The 20265-nt window shown below is 42.4% G+C and overlaps 1 protein-coding gene and 2 long non-coding RNA genes across 5 annotated transcripts; 1 reads left to right on the top strand and 2 right to left on the bottom strand.

Moving 5' to 3' along the window:
• Positions 1-1065: 1065 nt before the first annotated feature.
• LOC108056892 (uncharacterized) lies at positions 1066-4163 on the bottom strand. 3 transcript variants are annotated; one of them, XR_011418423.1, is made up of 6 exons: positions 3823-4163; positions 3460-3760; positions 3039-3281; positions 2630-2978; positions 1548-1903; positions 1066-1489 (listed from the first exon to the last, which is right to left on the bottom strand). It is a non-coding gene; the product is annotated as an uncharacterized lncRNA (long non-coding RNA). The 3 variants fall into 3 exon arrangements; XR_011418425.1 differs by lacking the exons at positions 1066-1489; positions 1548-1903 and adding an exon at positions 2544-2558 and having other exon boundaries at positions 3823-4157; XR_011418424.1 differs by lacking the exons at positions 1066-1489; positions 1548-1903 and adding an exon at positions 2551-2565 and having other exon boundaries at positions 3823-4157.
• Positions 1206-20252, top strand: mv (lysosomal-trafficking regulator mauve). The gene is made up of 17 exons (XM_044394604.2): positions 1206-1346; positions 1403-1479; positions 1538-1700; positions 1765-1875; positions 5781-8364; positions 9667-10449; positions 10875-11317; positions 11374-12363; positions 12900-14477; positions 14541-14711; positions 14774-15499; positions 16124-16257; positions 16317-17070; positions 17337-17837; positions 18360-19258; positions 19324-19785; positions 19852-20252. The coding sequence occupies exons 1-17, from the start codon at positions 1230-1232 to the stop codon at positions 19970-19972; spliced, it is 10614 nt and encodes a 3537-aa protein (XP_044250539.1). The 5' UTR covers positions 1206-1229; the 3' UTR covers positions 19973-20252.
• LOC138912867 (uncharacterized) lies at positions 4321-5186 on the bottom strand. The gene is made up of 2 exons (XR_011418426.1): positions 4794-5186; positions 4321-4738 (listed from the first exon to the last, which is right to left on the bottom strand). It is a non-coding gene; the product is annotated as an uncharacterized lncRNA (long non-coding RNA).
• Positions 20253-20265: the final 13 nt, after the last annotated feature.

Below are 20265 nucleotides of genomic sequence, written 5' to 3'. Positions count from 1 at the left end.
GACAGCCGAACCCACCGAACCACTTAACCCATCCCATCGTAACCCCCTCCACCATCATTTTACCGGCTTGGCAACCCACCGAATGCAATGCCACCGATCCGATCCGAACCGATCCGCTATAAATAGCAATCTTAATAGTTTTCCCGCAACAACAACCAAAGTTTCCACTCCACTCTGCACCGAATTATCAACATCACCGGCCGACTGCCTCTGGGCAAATAAGTAATCATCGTGGCCTCTTCCTCTTCCTCTGCCTCCCACTCCCCACCCCACTCCACCTCCTCATTCTCCTCCTCCTGATCACTCCACGTAATCTCACGCACAAAAGAGTTGCAGTCAGGCCTCCATAAGAGGAACTTACATATATATTACTATCCAAGTTTTGGTCTTAACCGAAAGTCTGGTCTTAAATATTCAGAGGTTCCATCTTTTAAGCATGCTATCATATCATATTTAAAACTTAATATAGAATATAATATTTCTAATCTTTTTCGGGCCTTTATATTCTTAAACTCTTATTGAAATTTTAAACTGTACCTTGTATTTATTTATTATCATAAAATAATATTATAGCAACTAATTATTTTATTTTCTTACTCCCATGTTTTAAATATTATTTTTATAATTTACAATTAAATTTTAGCAAAATAATAATTTACCATAATAATTTGTATTCCTGATGATTACGTACATATATCCAAATTTATATTTATTTTCAATCTGTATTTATTTATTATTATTTTTATAATTTACAATTAAAATAATAATTTACCATAATAATTTGTATTCCTGATGATACGTATATCCCAATTTATATAGGTATATCTTCAATCTGTATTTATTTATTATTATTTTTATAATTTACAATTAAATTATTTAAATATTATTTTTATAATTAACAATTAAATTATTTCAATAATATTTTTATAATTTACAATTAAATTTTAACAAATTTAGAAATCAAAATTTTTTGAATTCTCCTCCACATGAAACTATTTGTAAGAAAGACAACCTGTTCAATTACAAAAGTACCACTGTATTTACTGACTTTGGATTGTAATTACAGCTGGCGTTCTCCTTCGATCGCCGCGTTCAGTTTGGTCTCATCGCTCCAAGCGTCCACAGCGTTACGTTGCCCGATGCCCGAGGATTTGCTGGCCAGCCGGAGATCAGACTCTTCGACGTGCCCGCTGGGAGGCGACTGTGACTGTGATTATCTGTGATTCTCCATGGCCGGAATGGAGGTGAAGAAGGCGGAGAAGGAGCAGCAGCTGCTACTGGATACCCTGATCGGACTGTGGAGCCAATATCTCCAGGCCTCGGAGCTCGAAGATGCGAGTGTCAAGGTTTGATATTCGCCAGGTCTTATCGCTGTTTGCACTTCTCATTTGCCCATTCACAGGACCACTGGCTCTGGCTGTTGCTATATAACTTTCAGTTTCTGGACGATAAGACCTTGGAAGATGCCTGGCTAAATAGGTAAAGTTGTCTAAAAATAATTATGAAATATTATTATTAAATGATCTATCTTTTCTAGCCACTTCAACCTGATGCCCGAGGAGCTTTGCTCCTATTTGTTGGAACAGGTCTACCAAATCATCAGCGAGGCAAAGAGATCTCAAAACAGCAGTTTGGAGGAGGAACCGGAGCAGCAGGACAAGTGCATCAAGCAGCTGCGCAAGCAGCACAATCTAGCCCAGGTTTGGTCTAGTGAATACCCAGTATTTCCAGTTTGGTATACCAAGTTTATTCCTATTCCCACAGCTAATACTCAGCACTCCCAGTGATTGCAACAAGATTCTTGCCCTGCGAACATTTCTCACCGATAAGTTGGGCCATCACTTGTTGGCCTTTCTGCTGCGCGTGGATATCAAGGCAAGTTGAAGAAGATTTATTTGAGTACCTAATATGGGTTCGATTAATGTAGAAAGTTATCATATACCCATTACTCATAGTAGAAGAAGGAGTTTCCAATCCTTAAGAAGATCATATAGTAGATCCTATCTTAGGGGCTGTCCATATATTACGTAATCACCTAGGGGGGGGAGGGGGTCATTGAAATGATTATGTTTGATTACATGGGGAGGGGGGGGGTCTTGCACAATGATTACGTAATCATTTTATATACATTTTTAGATTTAAAGAATTTATTTAAAAACTTTTTTCCTTTAATTATATCTATAAACTTAGATAGGAAAGCAGAAAAAAAATTTTTAGTGGCTGGACGGCGAAAAAGAGAATGTTCAATCACACGAAGGACGCGAAGACCTGGAATGGCTTGACGAAGATAATTTTAGCGTAGACGAACCGAATGTGTCATACCAAACTTCATTTATAAACAATATTAAAGATTGGGTTGCATCTCCGTTTGAATCCACAGATTAAAACAAAAAAAAATTTATTCTTGGGATTACGTAATCATTGGGGGGGGGGGGGGTTTTTTTGAATGATTACGTTTGATCACCAGGGGGGGGAGGGGGTCAAAAATCACCAAAAACGTGATTACGTAATATATGGACAGCCCCTTATATAATCTTGATCGGAATCACTTGAAAACTCTAAAAGCTAAAAAGTTGGGATTAAGGATGCACATTTCCCACTGATACAACTAGTAAATGAATAAACTCACATTTATATAATCGATCAAAAGGTATAATCACTGTAAATTTAAAAAAATTTAAATAATCCTCATAAGATAACAGGATCTTATGTACAAATTTGCTAAACCACATTCCATCATATTTGCATCACAAGATAAGAGCCAAGAATAAGAATATTTAGCGAGCTGAAGCACAGATTTTCTGACCCCGATCCTTTTTTGGGTCGATCGTCTTTGGGAATTCTGCATGGACAACCAATAGATTCATTCTCACGACACCTTATACATAAATACTTTTCAGTGTAGCGATTGGGAAGAATGATTTGACAACCGACTTCGGGTGACCAAACGCATATATATTCATAGGATCCATCTTTAGCTGTTAGAAAAGATTTGAATAAAAACAATAGTAAATAAAAACAGGAATAAATCTGAGTACCATCAATAGTCATGTTGGTGGGAATGCAAACGCCAAAGTCACTGGTTAGCTTAGGTATTCCACGATCCCCATCCGAAAAATCTGTCACCTCGACATGATCTGCATATGGGAACATATCTCTGGTTACAGCAATATATCCGCTGCGATTATCAATTATGCACTTCTCCTTGTTAATAATACTGCAGTCTCCGCACTTGTGAAGCTCCTCTTTAAATGTGGCACACATGGTAAAAAGTCCTGAAGCTAAAATTATAAAACCAAATGTGATGTTAATATACATTTTTTGAAGAAATCTTTGAGTGACAGAATCACTGAGATACGATTAATTCAAGGAGTGCTGTGTTTCAAAAATTTTTTCATGTGAAAACATGCCCATGAAATAACTGAGATCTCGGAAATTTAAAAGCTAAAAGTTACTTACATTTTCGACTGATAATTATAATAAATATAATTAAATATTATAATTATTGTAATTTTAAATAAATGATTCTGATATGATAACGGGGTCCATTACATTTGCATCACCATATAAGTGCCAAAAATAAGAATGTTCAGCGATCTGAAACTGAGTTTTTCTGACCCATTTCCTTTGAGTCTACATGGACAACCAATTTTTTTGACACGACAATCATAACAGTGAGTGGAGTGATTCCTGTGATTAATAATTTGACAACCAAGATTGCGCGACCAAACGCATACATGATGAAAGTCTTCAACATTAGCTGTTAGGAAAAATGAATTGATTAAATCAATAGGTATTACCGGGCATTCGCACTTTGAGTACCATCAAAATTCATGCTCTGTGGAACGCATACGCCAAAGTCATTGGTTAATTCAGGCTCTGCTTGATAATATTCTTGACCAAGCCCAATTTTTTGATCCCGAGTCAAGCCATGTTCTTTGTACATTTCATGTGTTACAGCAATATATCCTGGTTCATCATCAATTAAGCATTTTTTCTTTGCTTTCGAGCAGTCTGCACAACGGAAATTTTTCTTTTCAATCGTGGCACATATGCCAAAAAGTCCTGATGCGATAATTATTAAACCAAGGATGAAGTTAGTGCACATGTTTCAAAGAATAAAATTTAGATGTCAATATCAATGAGATAAATATTGGATACTATTTCAAGGTGTGCTGTGTTTCCAAAACTCTCGCATTCATGCCAGAAAAATCCTTCCCAAAAGTAAACTGAGATCTCGGAAGCTATAGAAGCTAGAATGTTGTGATTAAGGATACACATTTCCCACTGATACAAACCGTAAACCAATAAACGCACATATATATTTTCGGTTCGTTATTTATTTAACATTAAAATTACTTTCAATTTAAAAAAATAAATAAATAATATTTATTTAAAATAAATAAATAATATTTTTAAAATAAATAAACAATATTTATTTATAATTTTAAATGCTTTAAATTTTGAATAAATAATTCTCATGGGGTCCATTAAATTTGCATCACAAGATAAGTGCCAAGAATAAGAATACTCAGCGATCTGAAGCATAGTCTTTCTGACCCCGATTTAGTGGTTTTAGGTTGTTTGGTACCGGTACTGGTAGTCTTGCATGGACAACCGTAAGTTTTATCTACTTGACAAGTAAAACAGGAGACTTCAGTCGATTCCTTTGGAACAATAATTTGACAACCAAGTTTGCGCGACCAAACGCATATGCCATCAAAGGGGCCATCTTTAGCTGTAAGGAAAAAGGATTTGATTAAATCAATAGGTATTACTCCCACTCCGCGTACCATCAATAGTCAAGTTCTTGGGAGCGCATACGCCAAAATCATCGGTAAAGTCAGGAGTTCCTTTTAAATACTCATCACCAAGCTCCGCTGCTTGGGCAAAGGCAACAGCCTCCAATGACTCATCGCCTTCCATACCGGTATATAGAACAACATATCCTGGTTCACTATCAATTTGGCATTTATCCCTAACCTTACGGCAGTCTCCACACTTGTTAAGTTTATTTTTAACCGGTTCGCTCATGGTAAAAAGTCCTGAAGTGAGAATTATTAAACCAAGAATGAAGTAAGTGCACATTTTTCAAAGAAAAACTTTAAATGTCAGTATCAATGAGGAAAATATTGGGAACTATTTCAAGGTGTGCTGTATTTCGAAAATTCTTGTATTCACGCTAACAAAATCCTTCTCAAAATAAAACCATTTCATTTAAAAACTTGGACCGAAAAAAATATAAAATAATATTTGTTTGAAGTCCTTTTCTATAAATGAGGAATAATAAAAATTATATTATCCAAAGAATATTGACTGTAAAACCCTATTTCATAATTATCAAAATTTAAAAACTTTACACACCCAGATTTATTTTAAAAATTTCTTGAAATTTAGGTACATTAAAAAATAAATGATATCACTATTTCCAATATTTTTTTACATACTTAACTAAAATTGTATTTCTAATTTCAATTTCTAAAAAGAATACTTAGATTTTCCTACTTATCTGACTTCTTATTTTCCATAACTCTTTTATGGGTTATATTTACATAGCCAGTCTTTTTATAAATTTCTTGCAAAGTACTTCTAAAAAATAAATGAGATCAAAATTTCCAATACAAATTTCCAGTACAGTAACTGAGATTGTATTTTAATTTTTAAAAATAATATTTAGATTTTCCTACTAATTTTCCATAACCTTATCCCAAAAAATTGAGCCACCTAAAACATATTATTTAATTTAATTAAATGAATTACCTTTTCCTCTATCTTCGCAGCACATTGCTTCCCAGAAGAGCCTCTGCCAGCTGTGCATCAACCTGTTCCCCAACTGCAAGTGGAGCCCGTCCAACGAGCCCCTGGCTGCCCTGACCAGCATTTCCCAGTTCATCGGCAGTTTCTACCTCAATTCGCAGAGCAAGAAGCTGCGGCGTCAGCTGCCAAAGAGTCAATTACCCAATCGCATATCATCCAAGGCAATCGCATCGAGATTCGAGGAGTTCCAGGGGACAAAGAGGAGCAGCGATGAGCTGGCCCTGCTGCTCATCCAGCTGCTCACCAGGTGCGTGGATGCCGAGCAGGAATCCCAGTTGAGTGTGACGGTTCACAACTTTGCCCTGGGACACTTGTGCGCCAGCTTGGAGGAGCAGGATGAATCCTCATCCAGTGACAACGATGAGATCATCAAGTTCGAGCTCCTTCAGCTGATAGCCCGCTGTGTGAATAACTTCTACATGCTGGAGCAACAGCAGCCGAATGTCCATGATTTCAACAGCAACTTTGGTCAGCTCCTCTACGCTTTGACCGCCAATCGCAGGAGTCCTCTGCTGGCCCATGGAGTGCTGTACATCATGTTTGGAACCCTCCACAATCTGGTGGATAATGGGGTAAGGGAACTGAATCAAATTGATGTGCGGAACTTTGATGCCTGCTTTGAGGTTCTCCACGAGGCCTCGAAATCCACGAACTTCTCCACCGCCATTTTCCTGCACATCTACAAGATGCTCCTGCGACTCACCGATAATCTCTCGCGGCAGGAACAGCATTTGCAAAGTCTCATGGAGAGCAGTGCATCCACTGCGTTGCCGAAGCATCAGCAGCTGCAACATCCGCGACACAAAAGACAGCGGAGCAGTCAACTTCACTGCTCGGGATCGAGTTCTTTGAGCTGCTATTTCCAGGGAAAACTCTACCATCTGCTGCCCAGTTTGGAGGCGGAGCTCCAGGAGCACAGCGTGAGGAGCTTACTCCGAACTGGAAGCTGTTGCTGCCACTACAATGCCAGGAACTACTCAACTTGCCTGCAATTAGCTACCCAACTATCGAGTGGCTATCAAAAGTGCGCCTACAAGTTTCTGCATTATAATGTTTTACATACCATCTTTGTAAAGAGGAATCCACAGGGTTGTCCAGGCTGCGAGGATAAGCTAAAGTCGGCTGTATTCCACATGGATCTGCTGAATATCTATAGGGAAAACTATAAACCCTTGCTGAAAACACCCGCCATGTTGCTGTTCCTTAAGCACTTGAAACATATCGCCTATTTGCTACCCTACGATTTGGCTTCTGGTATTCTAGCAGAGGTAGCCTTGCCCATTTTTAGGCAGTATAAAGAATTAATAGAAACTAAGGATAACCTCAGGAGTAATAGCAAGGTGACTCCTTTACAGCTGCCAAGCAAATTGGAGAACTACCGAGCTCTTCACGAATGTCTGAGCATATTTGTGATGTACTTGAGTGATATCCGCCTGGTAAAAGCCTTCTACAACGAGGAGAACATACGTTATATGCAGGATTTACTCAGCATACCCGAACTCCAGCGGGGAGTATGTGATCTTATTAAGGTTGGAATAGATAACATAGCCTTTCTGGGCGAGAATAGCCAGGAGCAGATTACTTTAAGCCGACGACTCATCCAATTACAACTCAATAGCAGCGATCGGGCATCCCAGCTCTTTCAGGCCCTCCTCCACAAATGTTCCAAGAACTCACGCAGCAAATTCTGGCTGGATGAGACCACTAATCCTGTGAAGCTCGAGGGACACAAGCCAGCGGATATACTCTACATCACAGCCCTGCAATGGACCCTCAACTTTGAGCTGCTCAAAACAAGTCAGTTGTTCTACAATGAATTTGCCAAAATCTACTCGATACCCGTGGAAATGCTGGACAACGAGGATGACGATGAGGTGGAGTCGCCAATGGGTGAGGGGATTCCAGAGGAGAAGAAGCTGCGGCATGGGGACAAGAACATAGTTGACATCTTGAAGCTGAACTACAATGCTCTGGGTTGTTTCCTCATGCTACCCAAGACCACAATGGGAGCAACCACAACCACACCTACAACACCTGGAATTTGCGGCTCAAGTTCATTGGAAACTTTGGTATCCCAGCTGCCAATCGGTGATCCAATCGCTGGTGGATCAGTCTCGGTCACAACGGCCGGCAGTTCGGACTACGCGGATTCTCATATGGATTACGCCTCGGTGATTGATAACTACGATAGCTACACACCTTCATTCCTCCAGCAACTCCAGTTTAGTGAACCAGATGAGAGCATAGTGCTCTTCGACATTCGTGGAAATGATTGTCCTGCTCCTGGCACCTCCCTAATCCTTTCAAGCGAAGAGGAAGTGGCAGCTGCCAATGGCATAATCAACAAACTATTCAACATTGTGGGCTCCCTTTTTGGAGGCGGAAGTCCCGGAGGCGGCGGCGGAGGTGTTGACACTCCCACAAGTGCTAATATTGATGCGGATTTGTTCTGCCTCTACGAACCCAACGGCGATTGCAAGAAACTCTTGCTCAAACTCTTCGAGGCGACCATGGCCATCTGCATCAAGGGTTTCCAAAACGAAGAAGGTAAGTGTCAGAGATTGTTCAGTTGAGTGGCTTTTATGAAAGCGAATGGGGTATATTAATAATGGGAATTGATGTGTATGATTTTGGTTTGAGCAAAGAATATTCTTGAAAACCAACTAAATATACGATATTTGTAATGAGTAATTATTTATTCAAATATATATATTTATCCTGTTTTAATATTATGAGAAATGATTTTTTAAATCATAACTATATTATTTTAATTGTCAATAAATACTATTTATTTTCTATTAACACGAACACCTTTTAGGAAACAAATATAAAATCATTAAACATTTTCATAAGAAATAATATGATTTAGATATATTTTATTTTTATTAGAGGGGTTTTTAACTTCATTCTCTAAACCTTAGTAAATTAATTTTTCTATTTCAATTAATTTTTCAAAAACCTTTAAAAAGTCCATTATGAAATCAGTTTTCATTCATAGGAAATAATATTATATTTCATAATTTAAAAAAAAAATCATAGATAGTTTTCTTTTTAATAGGAGGGTTATTTTCTTCATTCTTAAAATCTTAATTTGGTTAATTAATTTTTCTAATTTTCTAATTTTTCATTAAACATTTTCATAAGATAATATCATTTACATAATTTTCTTTTTAATAGAGTGGTTCTTTTCTTCATTCTTAAAACCTTAATTTATTTAACTAAAACATTTGAATAGATTATATTAAAGAAGGGTATAGAAAGGGTCATAATGACCCATCTGGTGGGTTCCTCTGCATTCCGTTTTTAATGCGTTGCCAATAGGCAATAGTCAATAGACAACAAACAACAGTCGACCACTGAACACTGGGCTCTCAAAGAGGAAGCCCTAGAAGTGGGACAAGAACAAGGCACCCACATTCACCTCCAATCCAGCGCTAGATTCTATATTCTACATGCTAGATTCTAGACTCTGGCTAATAACGGGGCGTTGTGGTTGTGATTGTGGCGAGCGGACTAGGAGAGTTAATTATAAGCCAGCTAGGCAGACAGTTAGTGAGTATAATACGCGGCATTTACAAGGCATTCTGCCTGCTGCCTGGCGGGATTGAATTTCTGGATACACAAGTTACAACATCGCAGATACAGATACAGAAAACAGATAGAGATAGAAAAAACACAGAGATAGAGAAACGAGATACATTCCAGTCTAGAAAAGACGACACTTTTGCTTTGGCGCTCGTCCAGCGCTGACGGCTTGCTCCAGTTTTACGGAAGATATAGCAGGGGTTATCAGTCAGTCATCTTCCCTCTAATCTTGCTAATCTCCGGCTTATCTACCTTTCTTCACAGTGGAGAAGATGCAGAAGCATCTGCGCAAGCTGCGTGCGATTATTCTGAACCATGCCACGGATAATTGGTCGGATCATGGGGAACAGCATGCCAGGGATAATGCGGTGATTCAGACCCTGCAAACCTTGCTAAAGATTGCAGAGTTATCCAGTGGCAGCCATCAGGAACCGGCGGGCGTGGTCAGCAGTCCATCGGGGGATTCCCAGCAGCCAAGACCACGTGCTAGATCTTTTAACAGCGGCAGCGTGGAGCTCCCCCGATTGCAGCCCGTCAAGTTGCCCGCAAAGAACTCTTTAGCTACTCCTCCCACTCCCAGGAGAAGACCCAATTCCAGTGAGGTAAATGGAGGAGTGGATGCGGATTACTTCTCCACCCGCGCCTCCTTGAGCTGTGCCGCCGACAGCGAACTGGAGCTCAGCGAGAACGAGCACGAGTTTTACCTGACCGCCGACGAGGGTTACGAGGCGGATGGCGAGATTGCGGATCTCAGCGAATCCGAGTGTGAGCTGAATGGTGGTGTCATGGCAGCCAATGAATCCTGGACTCCGTTTCAACCATCCTCAAGATATAGAACACATATCATGCACCAAGGTCTCAGCCAGTTGGTGGTCCAAATGCTGGCGGAATTGTCGCTGCTCTGCATTAAGCAGCCAAATGGTTGGACCGAGAGTCTAACCCAATTGGCCAATCGGCTGTTTGTCATCCGGGATTATCTGGGCGGACCTCTGTGCCTGCTCAAGGGATTTGCGCCGATCCTAAGCTGCAGCGATCCGAGATTGAGGGGTGAGTTGAGAAAGTTTTACACAAAAAAAGAAAAATGAGTCAAGATCGATTTAATCTAAAGTTCTTAAAATCAAGGCGAAGTGTTCTCTAATCAAGAAGAAATTATCATCTGTATTTGAAGATATCTTCATGTACTATCACCTAGTCAAGAAAAAACCCATTAATCTCTATTAAAAGATCGCTATGTGCTGAAAAAAATAATTGAGAGAAATTTCGCCTTGATTTCAAGAAATAATTTGCGATTTAAGAACAATTGGATGAAAATAATAATTGAGAGAAATTTCTTCTTGATTTCAAGAAAGAATGCTCTATTTAAGAACAATTGATTGAAAATAATAATTGAGAGAAATTTCGTCTTGATTTCGAGAAAGAATTCTCAAAAGCTGTATTAATAATATTCATAACCTAATGATGATCTCTTCCAGAACTCCAACAATCCATCCTGGAGTTGGTTACCCACCTTAACACACCAGAGGTCCTGCAATGCTACTACTCCATCTTGGCCTCCAGACAGCCTCCCGTGGACCTGCTAATGCGCCACATGCACCACATCTGCTCGGGTTCCCTTCGCAAGGCTCAGCCCTGCATGGAGCTGGACTTTCCCATTACCACGGATGGCAAGATAGTGATCACCTCGGAGCCGCTGGTCAGTGAGCAGATCGAAAGGGTGCGACTGCATCACCAGCAGTGCCAGACGAGTACGCTCTTCACCCGGGCTGCCTGCATTTTTCCGGTGACCCAAACGCGTCTCTGGCAGCCAGATGGATTGACCTTGTCTCTCTGGTTGGAGCTCAGGGGTCAGCAGATGCATCGCAGCTCCATGCAGTTCAACGATGATGAGACGCGCTATTCAGGAGAGGATCTAACTGTAGGTTATACACTAAACCACTAAGATATCTTTAACTTAATTCCTTTCTTCTCTAGAAACTCCACCTGCTCTCTTTGGGAACCAACCAAGCCATGATCTCCATTTACATCAGTCACAACATGCAGCTCATCTTCGAGTTGGTCAAACCCAATGAGCAACTGGCTCCGTTGCGAGTGGAGGAGCACATGGAGGCCAACGCAGATACGGCTTCGGTGATTTCGGCCAACACACAGGCTGCTGCCAATGGAGGAACCATTCGACAGGCCCTCAAACAGACCAAGCTGGCACTACTCAACAGCTTCGGGCAGATGCACTTGCTCAATGGCCACCAAACGTCGCCGGATTCCTCAGGTGGTTACTACGAAGGATCCGCCGTGCAGCTGCAGCATTTGCGGCTACCCCGGCACAAGTGGATGCACTTGGTCTTTGGACTGCAGCAGCAAGGAGACCACGTAGAGATTAGCATTTATCTGGATGGCCTGGAGCAGCACACCATGCGTTTGCCCTTCCACAATCTTCGCCAGCTTACCAGAGTTCATAGCTTCCAGTTGCTTGCTTTGGGCGAAGGACAACCTACTAGGAGTCCTGGAGGTAGCAGCTCCTCCTCGAGATCCACTCTAGATGGCTCTGCTCCTCGATATGCCCTCTCGAATGTGATTCTCTTCCGGCGTCGTCTGGTGGATCCCCAGCTGATGATGAATCTCACGGCCATGGGACCGGATTTCACCGAGTTTACCCAGTGCCAGGTGGCCAACTGGAAGCCCAATTATGGTTTTGTTAGCCTGTGCAAGCTGGCATCCTCGAATTTCGGCAACCATTTGGACTGCATGCGGCAATTAAGACAGGCTAGAGTCCTGGTCTACACGGCACAGCAGCCGGATCTGGTGATGAGCTACGATGCCAGCCAGGAACTGGACATGGCCTGCTATGGACAGCCATTTGGGCATATGTTGTATGGAGAATTGCAGCAGCATCAACCGCAGACCCTGCAATCCGCCACTTGCCTGAGCGGAGGACTCTCCACGCTGCTTTATCTCTTTGCCAGGGTGGGTTTTATGAATTATTTTGAATTTTTTGTTTTATATGATTGAATTAATTAGAATTTTGAGTTTAATAGAATTGAATGAATTTGAATTTTGAGTTTAATAGAATTGAATGAATGAATGGCATGAATTCCAAAATAATTCAAACGACAATTTCTTTTGAAGAAGGCCGCTAATTTTGTGATTAAATCTGCCTGCATTTTATTTACTAAGCAGTTAACATTGATTTGTAAAAAATTTTTCACTTTTTGTTCTTAAAAGATTTTTTTTTTTAACTCATATAATTTTACATTGATCAGCCAAATTAATGGCTATAAAGTTCTCAAAAAAAAGCAAAAAAAAAAACTGGCAAATTCAAAAAATTTATAAAAATGTTTCATTCATTCGTTCAATTCGAAACAGATTAGAAAACATTCAATTTATTTCACATAGAATGGCATACTATTATAAAACAAAAATTGAATGATTCAGGCAGGGCTCTAGTGGGTTTACCTTAAATTCTCTTGAGTATTCTTTTTCTAATCTCTTTTTCATTATAGATTGTAGAACTCACTGGGAATGCCAATACCCAGGCTTTATCCCTGGATCTCCTCCTCCAAGTGGCCCATTCGGATGCCCAGCTGTACACGGAATTCCAGCGACAGGATTATTTGGCCCTGATAGGCTATGTGATTAAATCGGAAAAGTGCTGCAAGGATGTCCAGCTACTCCGGAGCATTGTGAACAATGCCTGCTCCCAGCCGTTGATTAGCAGGAAGGGGGATTCCCTGAATGTGAATGATAACACGATGGCCACCCTCGTCTATCCCCATCTCCTCTTAGCCGTTCTGCAACGCTACTCCGATTGGCATCGTTCCGGAGCAACCCACTCGGATGTGCTGGACATGCTCTTCCGCTGCATCCTCGCGCTCACCCGGGACAAGCATCCGCAGAGGGATTTCAACATGGAACAGCTGCAGAAATCCGGTTTACTGGGAGCCCTACTCAATCTCTGCAAGGTCTATGTGATCGAATCACCCAGTCCGGTGCAGATTTCACCCTATGCCGCCGAGTGCTTCGTCCAGATACTCGCAGTCTTTGCGGGATCCCCTCCCGATTCCTCGATGCTGGACGAGATCATGAAGCTTCTCCTGCTGCTCCACAAGCCCAGCGACTGTTATGTGACCCACGATCGGTTGCACTTCTACTTTCTCCTCACCGCTCAGCAACCGGCGAAGGAGAGATCCCTGGTGGCAGCGAATCTCAGTAGGGTGACCACTTCGCTGCGCAGGCAATTACATCCTGCTCAGAATCCCCAGCAGGAATTGGATCCCGAGAGGGCGGAGCGAATCAAGAAATTGAGAAGACTTCATGCCAGCTCTTCTGGCTATCGAAAGGCAGTCAACGAATTCGAGGAGCAACTGGAGCAGATGGCCGACTGCTCGAATCTCAACAAGACCGCTTTGAGGTTGCTCAGTCCCGTGGAGGCCACTCGTTGGCGCCTGAAGTTCAAGCGGCGTCATCCTAGCAGTCCAAAGAGGAGTAGTCCCTTGAAAATTGCCCGCAGGCGCATCCATCCGCACTTGCATCTGGGAAAGATCTGGCAGCCTTCGGGTCATAGCACTCCCAGTTCGGGTCAATCATCGCTGCCGAACAGGAAGACGGACTTTTACGATCAGCAGGGAATCATTCGACTGCAGCAACGTTTGCTCATCCTCCTCAAGGACTTCCTTTGCCTCCTTCCCGACTCCTCGGTGGATGTGGTCACGCGACACTATGTTAAGCTGGAACTCCTCCTGGTTCTGGCCAACCAACGCAGCTGCGCCGTTCGCCAGGCCATCATCCAGCTGCTCGATGTGCTCACCAAGCGTCTGGCCAGTGGTGAACTTAATGTTGCTACCAAGTTGATGTATCCTTTGCACCTGGCCAACCAGTTGACCATCCATGCGTGTGATACGGGCATGTTTGAGGCCTGCCTGGCTTGGATTAGTGGCATCCATGGCAGTCTGATGGATGTCTTGGGTTCAGAGGCTCCTCTGAGGATTCGCCAGCGCTTTGGTCTGCAATCTTTGCTGGCCATTGCCGAGGGAGCAGAGCCCCAGAGGGTCTTTAAGGCTCTATTACGTCTGTATCTTCAGGTGAAAAGATAAATATATTATTCTATATATTTTTGTAATATTTATATAATCTTTTCCAACCAGAATCCCGATGATCAGACCTCTTTGATTGAGGCGGGACTGCTGCAGTGCTCGGTGAAGGCGCTCTACAAGATCTACTCCTTGCGCCTGGGTCAATCCAATGCGGATGAGTCCATTCTGGAACTGCTGGCGAATATTGGAGAGAGGGCTCTACGTTCAGTGGGGCAGATAAATGTGGGTAGTTGAGGAATTAATTAAAAGGGAATTTATTTTAATCTATGTACCTCCTTTTCCAGCTCGTTTGGGACATCCTCAACCTGCTATCCTTCTACCAGGACAAGCAACCCCAGCTAATTATGCGCAGCTTCCGCACCGCCCAAGCTCAACTCCAGCTGGAGTGGCTGACCAAGTTCTTTGAGCCCAATAGTTTCCGCATTGCAGTGACCAATGATTCCCCACTCAGTCCCACGGAACTTCGCACGCGGATGGAGCTGCTCATCGATCGCTGCACCCAGTTCTTCACCGTGCAAGTGGGTCAGACCAACGGAGCCACCTATGTGGCCAGTTCCCAGGAGCTGGCTCTCTTCCAGCTGCTGGTCTCCTATGGAATCTCCAGCAATCAGCGATGCAACAACTTTATCGCCTGGGGATTACAACCTTCGAGGCCAAGGGATCTGCGTTCCTATATTGTGGATGCCTTGTGGCGATCTCAACAGGATGAATTCCAAAGGGCCATCATCTGCGATGCCAAGATGATCAAGGCGTTACTATGGTTGTCTTTGCTAGAGGATATGGTGGAGCCCATTGAGAATCTCCAGCGACTTTGTGAGGCTCTGGGCATCAAGGAGAATGACTCCTCTTGGAATCTGGTTCATGAGCTCGATCGCCTCGATCAGAATCGAAATAATATGGCAGCCAAACAGAAGACTCTGCTGGAGAAGACTGTCTACCGTTTTGAACCTCTAGTGCAGCATTGCGTGGAGTCCTCCATGGTGACCACGAGGAAGGTGGCGGAACTGCAGGTTAGTAAGGAATACTGGAGATTTATGATAATTCAATTCTAGGTGAAACAATATGAGTGTTTTTCTAAATCATTTAGATTTTTTATGAATTTTTTAAATTTGACAGAATTTTGTTGTTTCTTTCATTTCTTTCGAGAACAAAAAGAGGACAATTTTTAACAAATCAATATTAACTGCATAGTAAATAAAATTCAGGCAGATTTAAACACAAAATTATGGCCCTTTCTTCTTAAAAAAAAAAGGGTTTGGATTATTTCAGAATTCATTCGTTAGATTAAACTCAAAAGACAAATTCATTCAATTCTATTAAATTTAAAATTATAACTAATTCATTCATATAAAACAAAAAAATTGGAAATAATTCAGTGAATCCATTCATGCAGGGCTCTATTATGGATATGGTCCTTTAATAGTTGTTCTTCTTTTAAAGAATTCGCGCCTATTGTTCTAAAGAATTCGCGGTCTCATATTGTTAAAGAGTTAATCTATGGTCTTAGGTGGATAAGACTTACAATTGTGATATCTTGATCTATATTGGTTCCTTTTGTTCGGACAAAAATTTTGATTAATACAAAAACACGAGTCCTAATAGGTACTAATATTACCCTTTTTAATACCCCCCAGAATGCCGAACGCAAGGCTCTGATGTGCCACATGAAGGTGTACGATGATACCTATACCTACACCAAGTGGCTGGAGATCATACGTCGCATGACCCACGAAGGAGCTCCCTGGCACTCGGCGGAAAGAGCTGAATGGTAAGGGAACCTAAAGGAATCTCTTAAAGACCCTAGCTAACCCATAACCTTTTTAATAGCTCCTGGGAACTGGACGACACCGAAGGACCCTCCCGAGTTCACACTCGTCTACGTCGCTGCCATTTAGACATTGATCGCCGCTTCTTTATGAACGAATATAGACCAGGACAGGGACAACGCGAGGATCTGGAGCCCTATGTGCGACCTCTCGACTACCTGATAGCCAGCTACGATCAGCAGTTGAACATATCGCTAAACTCCCAAATCCTCTACAACTTTGCGGCCAAATTCCTGCCCGTGGATGGGGAAATCGAGGGCGAGATCATCATCACCGATCACAAACTCTATTTCCTGGCCACCTACCGCTGTCGTTACTTCAACGTGAACTGTGATATCGCCAACATAACCGAGATCTGGCTGAAGCGCTACCAGCACCAGGAGACGGCCTTCGAGATTCTGCTGGACACGAACAAGTCGCTGTTCTTCTCGCTGCCAAATGCCGACGACTGGAAGATCATGCGCGAGGTATTCTGTGATAAAATCGTGGCCACGCCGGATCAGGCCAAGGTCCTGGCCATCACGCAGCAGTGGCGCGAGGGTCTCCTGACCAACTGGGAGTACCTGATGACCCTGAATCAAATAGCCGGAAGGACGTACAACGATCTCATGCAGTATCCAGTGTTTCCCTGGGTGCTGGCCAACTACAACTCAGAGATTTTGGATCTCCGGGAGGAGCAAAACTTCAGGCGACTATGCAAACCCATTGCCGTGCAGCTGGAGGAGAACGAGAAGCACTACATTAGTAACTATACGGTAATAGATTATCACTCAGAAAAAAAACCGATATGAAATAGGGTTATTTCTACCTCATTTCATATCAATAATATATGACTAATGTCAAATTTAAGATTCAAACATATCAACATGACATTTTATCATATCATAAAAAACACCAAAATAATCTTTATTTATATCAAAATGATATGAATAACTTAATCTTAAAAAAATATCAAATTGACCATTAACATTTGTTTTTCTAAACCTTTGAAAACCTTCTTACATTTTCTTATCCTTTGCAGTACATTGATAGTACGAACACCACGATGGGCTCTTTGATCTTGAAACCATATCACTATAGCTCCCATTACTCGAACTCCGGCACAGTACTCCACTTCCTGGTGAGGGTTCCTCCGTTTACCAGCTACTTTCTGCGCTACCAGGACAACGATTTCGATCTACCGGATCGCACATTCCATGCCTTGAACACCACCTGGTTGCTGGCCAGTCGGGATAGTCCCACGGATGTCAAGGAGCTGATACCCGAGTTCTTCTGCCTGCCGGAAATGTTCGAGAATTTCGAGAGGTTCAAGTTCGGTTGTCGACAGAATGGCGAACGGGTGGAGGATGTCTCACTGCCGCCCTGGTGTCAGCGGGACTCTCGGCTCTTTGTGCTCATCCATCGACAGGCTTTGGAATCGGAACTGGTGCGGAATCAGATACACAACTGGATAGATTTGATATATGGGTATAAACAGAGCGGGGAGAGCGCCGTGGAGGCCATCAATGTGTTCCATCCAGCGGTAAGATATCAGGGTATACATATAAAACTGGCCTTAAGTTTTTTGAAGGTTTAAAGCAGAGCCCAAACTACTAAGGCTACCGAGTTCATACTTGTTCCCAATGTCCTAACTATACACAGCAAAAAAATTAACAAAATATCATATTGATATGATATGATATGACATTATATGATATGATGATATTTAAAGCAGAGCCCAAACTACTAAAGATACAAAGTTCATATTTTTCCCAATGTTTTACCAGAAAAAATAATAACAAAAGATCATATTGATATGAGCTGGTCAATTTTATAAATTTAAAGATCAAGTTTTTCATATCATTTTGATATGAATAAAGATTATTTTTGCTATTTTACATTTTTTTTTTTAAATCCTACATTTGGTATTTTATATGACATGATAAAATATCATGTTGATAAGTTTAAATCATAGATTTGATATGAAATAATGTAGAATTGTCCCTATTTCAAATAGAATTTTGTGTAAAATAGGTTATAGTAAATATCATATTTTTATCCCCAGACGTACGCCGTCTTCCTGGACTCCGAGATCAGCGATCCCATAGAAAGGGAGGCGGTAAAGACCATGGTCAAGACTTATGGTCAGATGCCCAGGCAGCTCTTCAAGTCACCACATCCGGCGACCAAGGCGCTGGACTACTCCCTTGTGGACAAACCCATAGTGTCCACGGTGAGAGGTCTCCGTTGGGGTGTCTACGTAGGATCACCGCAGCTGAAGCCTCCCTCCTGGGCGAACATCCACAAGATACCCGGCACCGAGCACCTGGTGAGCTTCAGCAACACCAATGTGGTTTATGCTTTGCCCGGAAAAGCGAGTGTGATGCAGGGAGCCGAACCGGATACGTACAACGTGATCTCCTGGGGCTACGACGATCGCATCGTGAGGATCCAACCGCTGAATAAGCCACAGGCGAAGCCCAAGAACCTGCTCCACAATGGAACCTTCGACGACATCACCGCCTGTGGCTGCGATGTCAACTCGAATCAGCTTTGGTTTGGCCACAAATCCGGGAGGGTGAGTGTGTACAAGTGCACGGGAGGATTGGACTCCCAGCAGCGAGCTTCGGCGAAGAGCAGGCAGAGCTATGCGCGTGGGTTTAGTCTGTCCTACAACTCGGCCTTCCGGAAGATGACCAGCAGCAGCAAGGGAATGGGCGGGGGAGCTTCCGAAAGGAACGACGAAGCGGGCAATCTTACAAATTCCGCCACCTCGGTAAACTCCTCCATCAATTCTTCAAGTAGTGATGCCTTCCAGCGGGACGGAGCCGATCTTAGCTGGCTGGGACCCACGTTGCTGGTGCGGCACACCGACGAGATCACCTGCATCACGCTCTCCGTGGAGTTTAAGATTGCGGTGACGGCGGGACGCGATGGAATAGCTGTTATCTGGGATCTAAATGAGTAAGTAATGGTTGGAATATTTTTTAAAATATTTACTTAGTTTATTTTATTTATATTACCCTTAGTTGGAGCTACGTTAGAACAATTGCCCGACCGGCGGAGATCCACCAGTCGCCCATCACCCATGTGGCCATCAGTCCCACGCTGGGCGACATAGTCACCGTGCACACCTTGCCCCAATCCTCGCCAGATGTCAAGAATTCCACAGCAACTGCAACCAGACCGAATTCCCTCAACATTGCCGATGAATGTTTCGAGGTGACCGAAGAGAACCTCGATGACTTTGTCAATGTGAATGTGAATCCCAATGGCAAGTCCATTTTGAGACTCCACTCAGTAAACGCGCGATATGTGCAGCATTTGGTGCACGAGGATCGCATCCTGGCCATTTGTTATTCATATATAAAGGAAGGCGTGGGAGTAAATGTAATAGCCACCGCAGTGGAGGGAGGATTCGTGCGCTTCTGGTCCAGCTGGAACCTGAGCTTTGTCAGCGAACTGACCACGGGCACTTCGCCTATTAGGAGGTGAGTTAAAAGTAGCTTAAGATCTATATAAAATAATATAAAATTCTTTTTAAACCTTATCCTTAGCATCTGCTACTCCACACATCAGCATTTGGTGGTGCTAACGCGAGAGTCCCACATTCAAGTTTGGGAATCCGATGGTCTCTACGGGAATGCCCCCAAGTTCCCGCAAATCGTCTACAAATGATGACATACTCAATAAACTCAACTCAAAGCATATCAATGACAGATCACTTAAAAAGCAGCTGAATCAAAGAATAAATTGTGCGTCTGGTCAACTAGTTAATGTTTCCTTCTAAAAGATGACAAACATTTGCTAACGACCGGCACAAAATCGATATATATATCAGAAAGACTATAAGATTCCTAGGCTTAGGTCTCATAGAGCTGTAAACTACACACCTTTTGTACCAAAACTTTTTACTATTATTTAACTTTCGTATTTTGTTTTGCCCCGCGCTGCCTTCAATTGTTGATATT

Source organism: Drosophila takahashii, chromosome 3L, assembly GCF_030179915.1.
Source record: "Drosophila takahashii strain IR98-3 E-12201 chromosome 3L, DtakHiC1v2, whole genome shotgun sequence".
Taxonomy (NCBI): Eukaryota; Metazoa; Arthropoda; class Insecta; order Diptera; family Drosophilidae; genus Drosophila; species Drosophila takahashii.
Note: the sequence above shows the minus strand (reverse complement) of the source record. Positions and strands in the feature narration are given on the sequence as shown.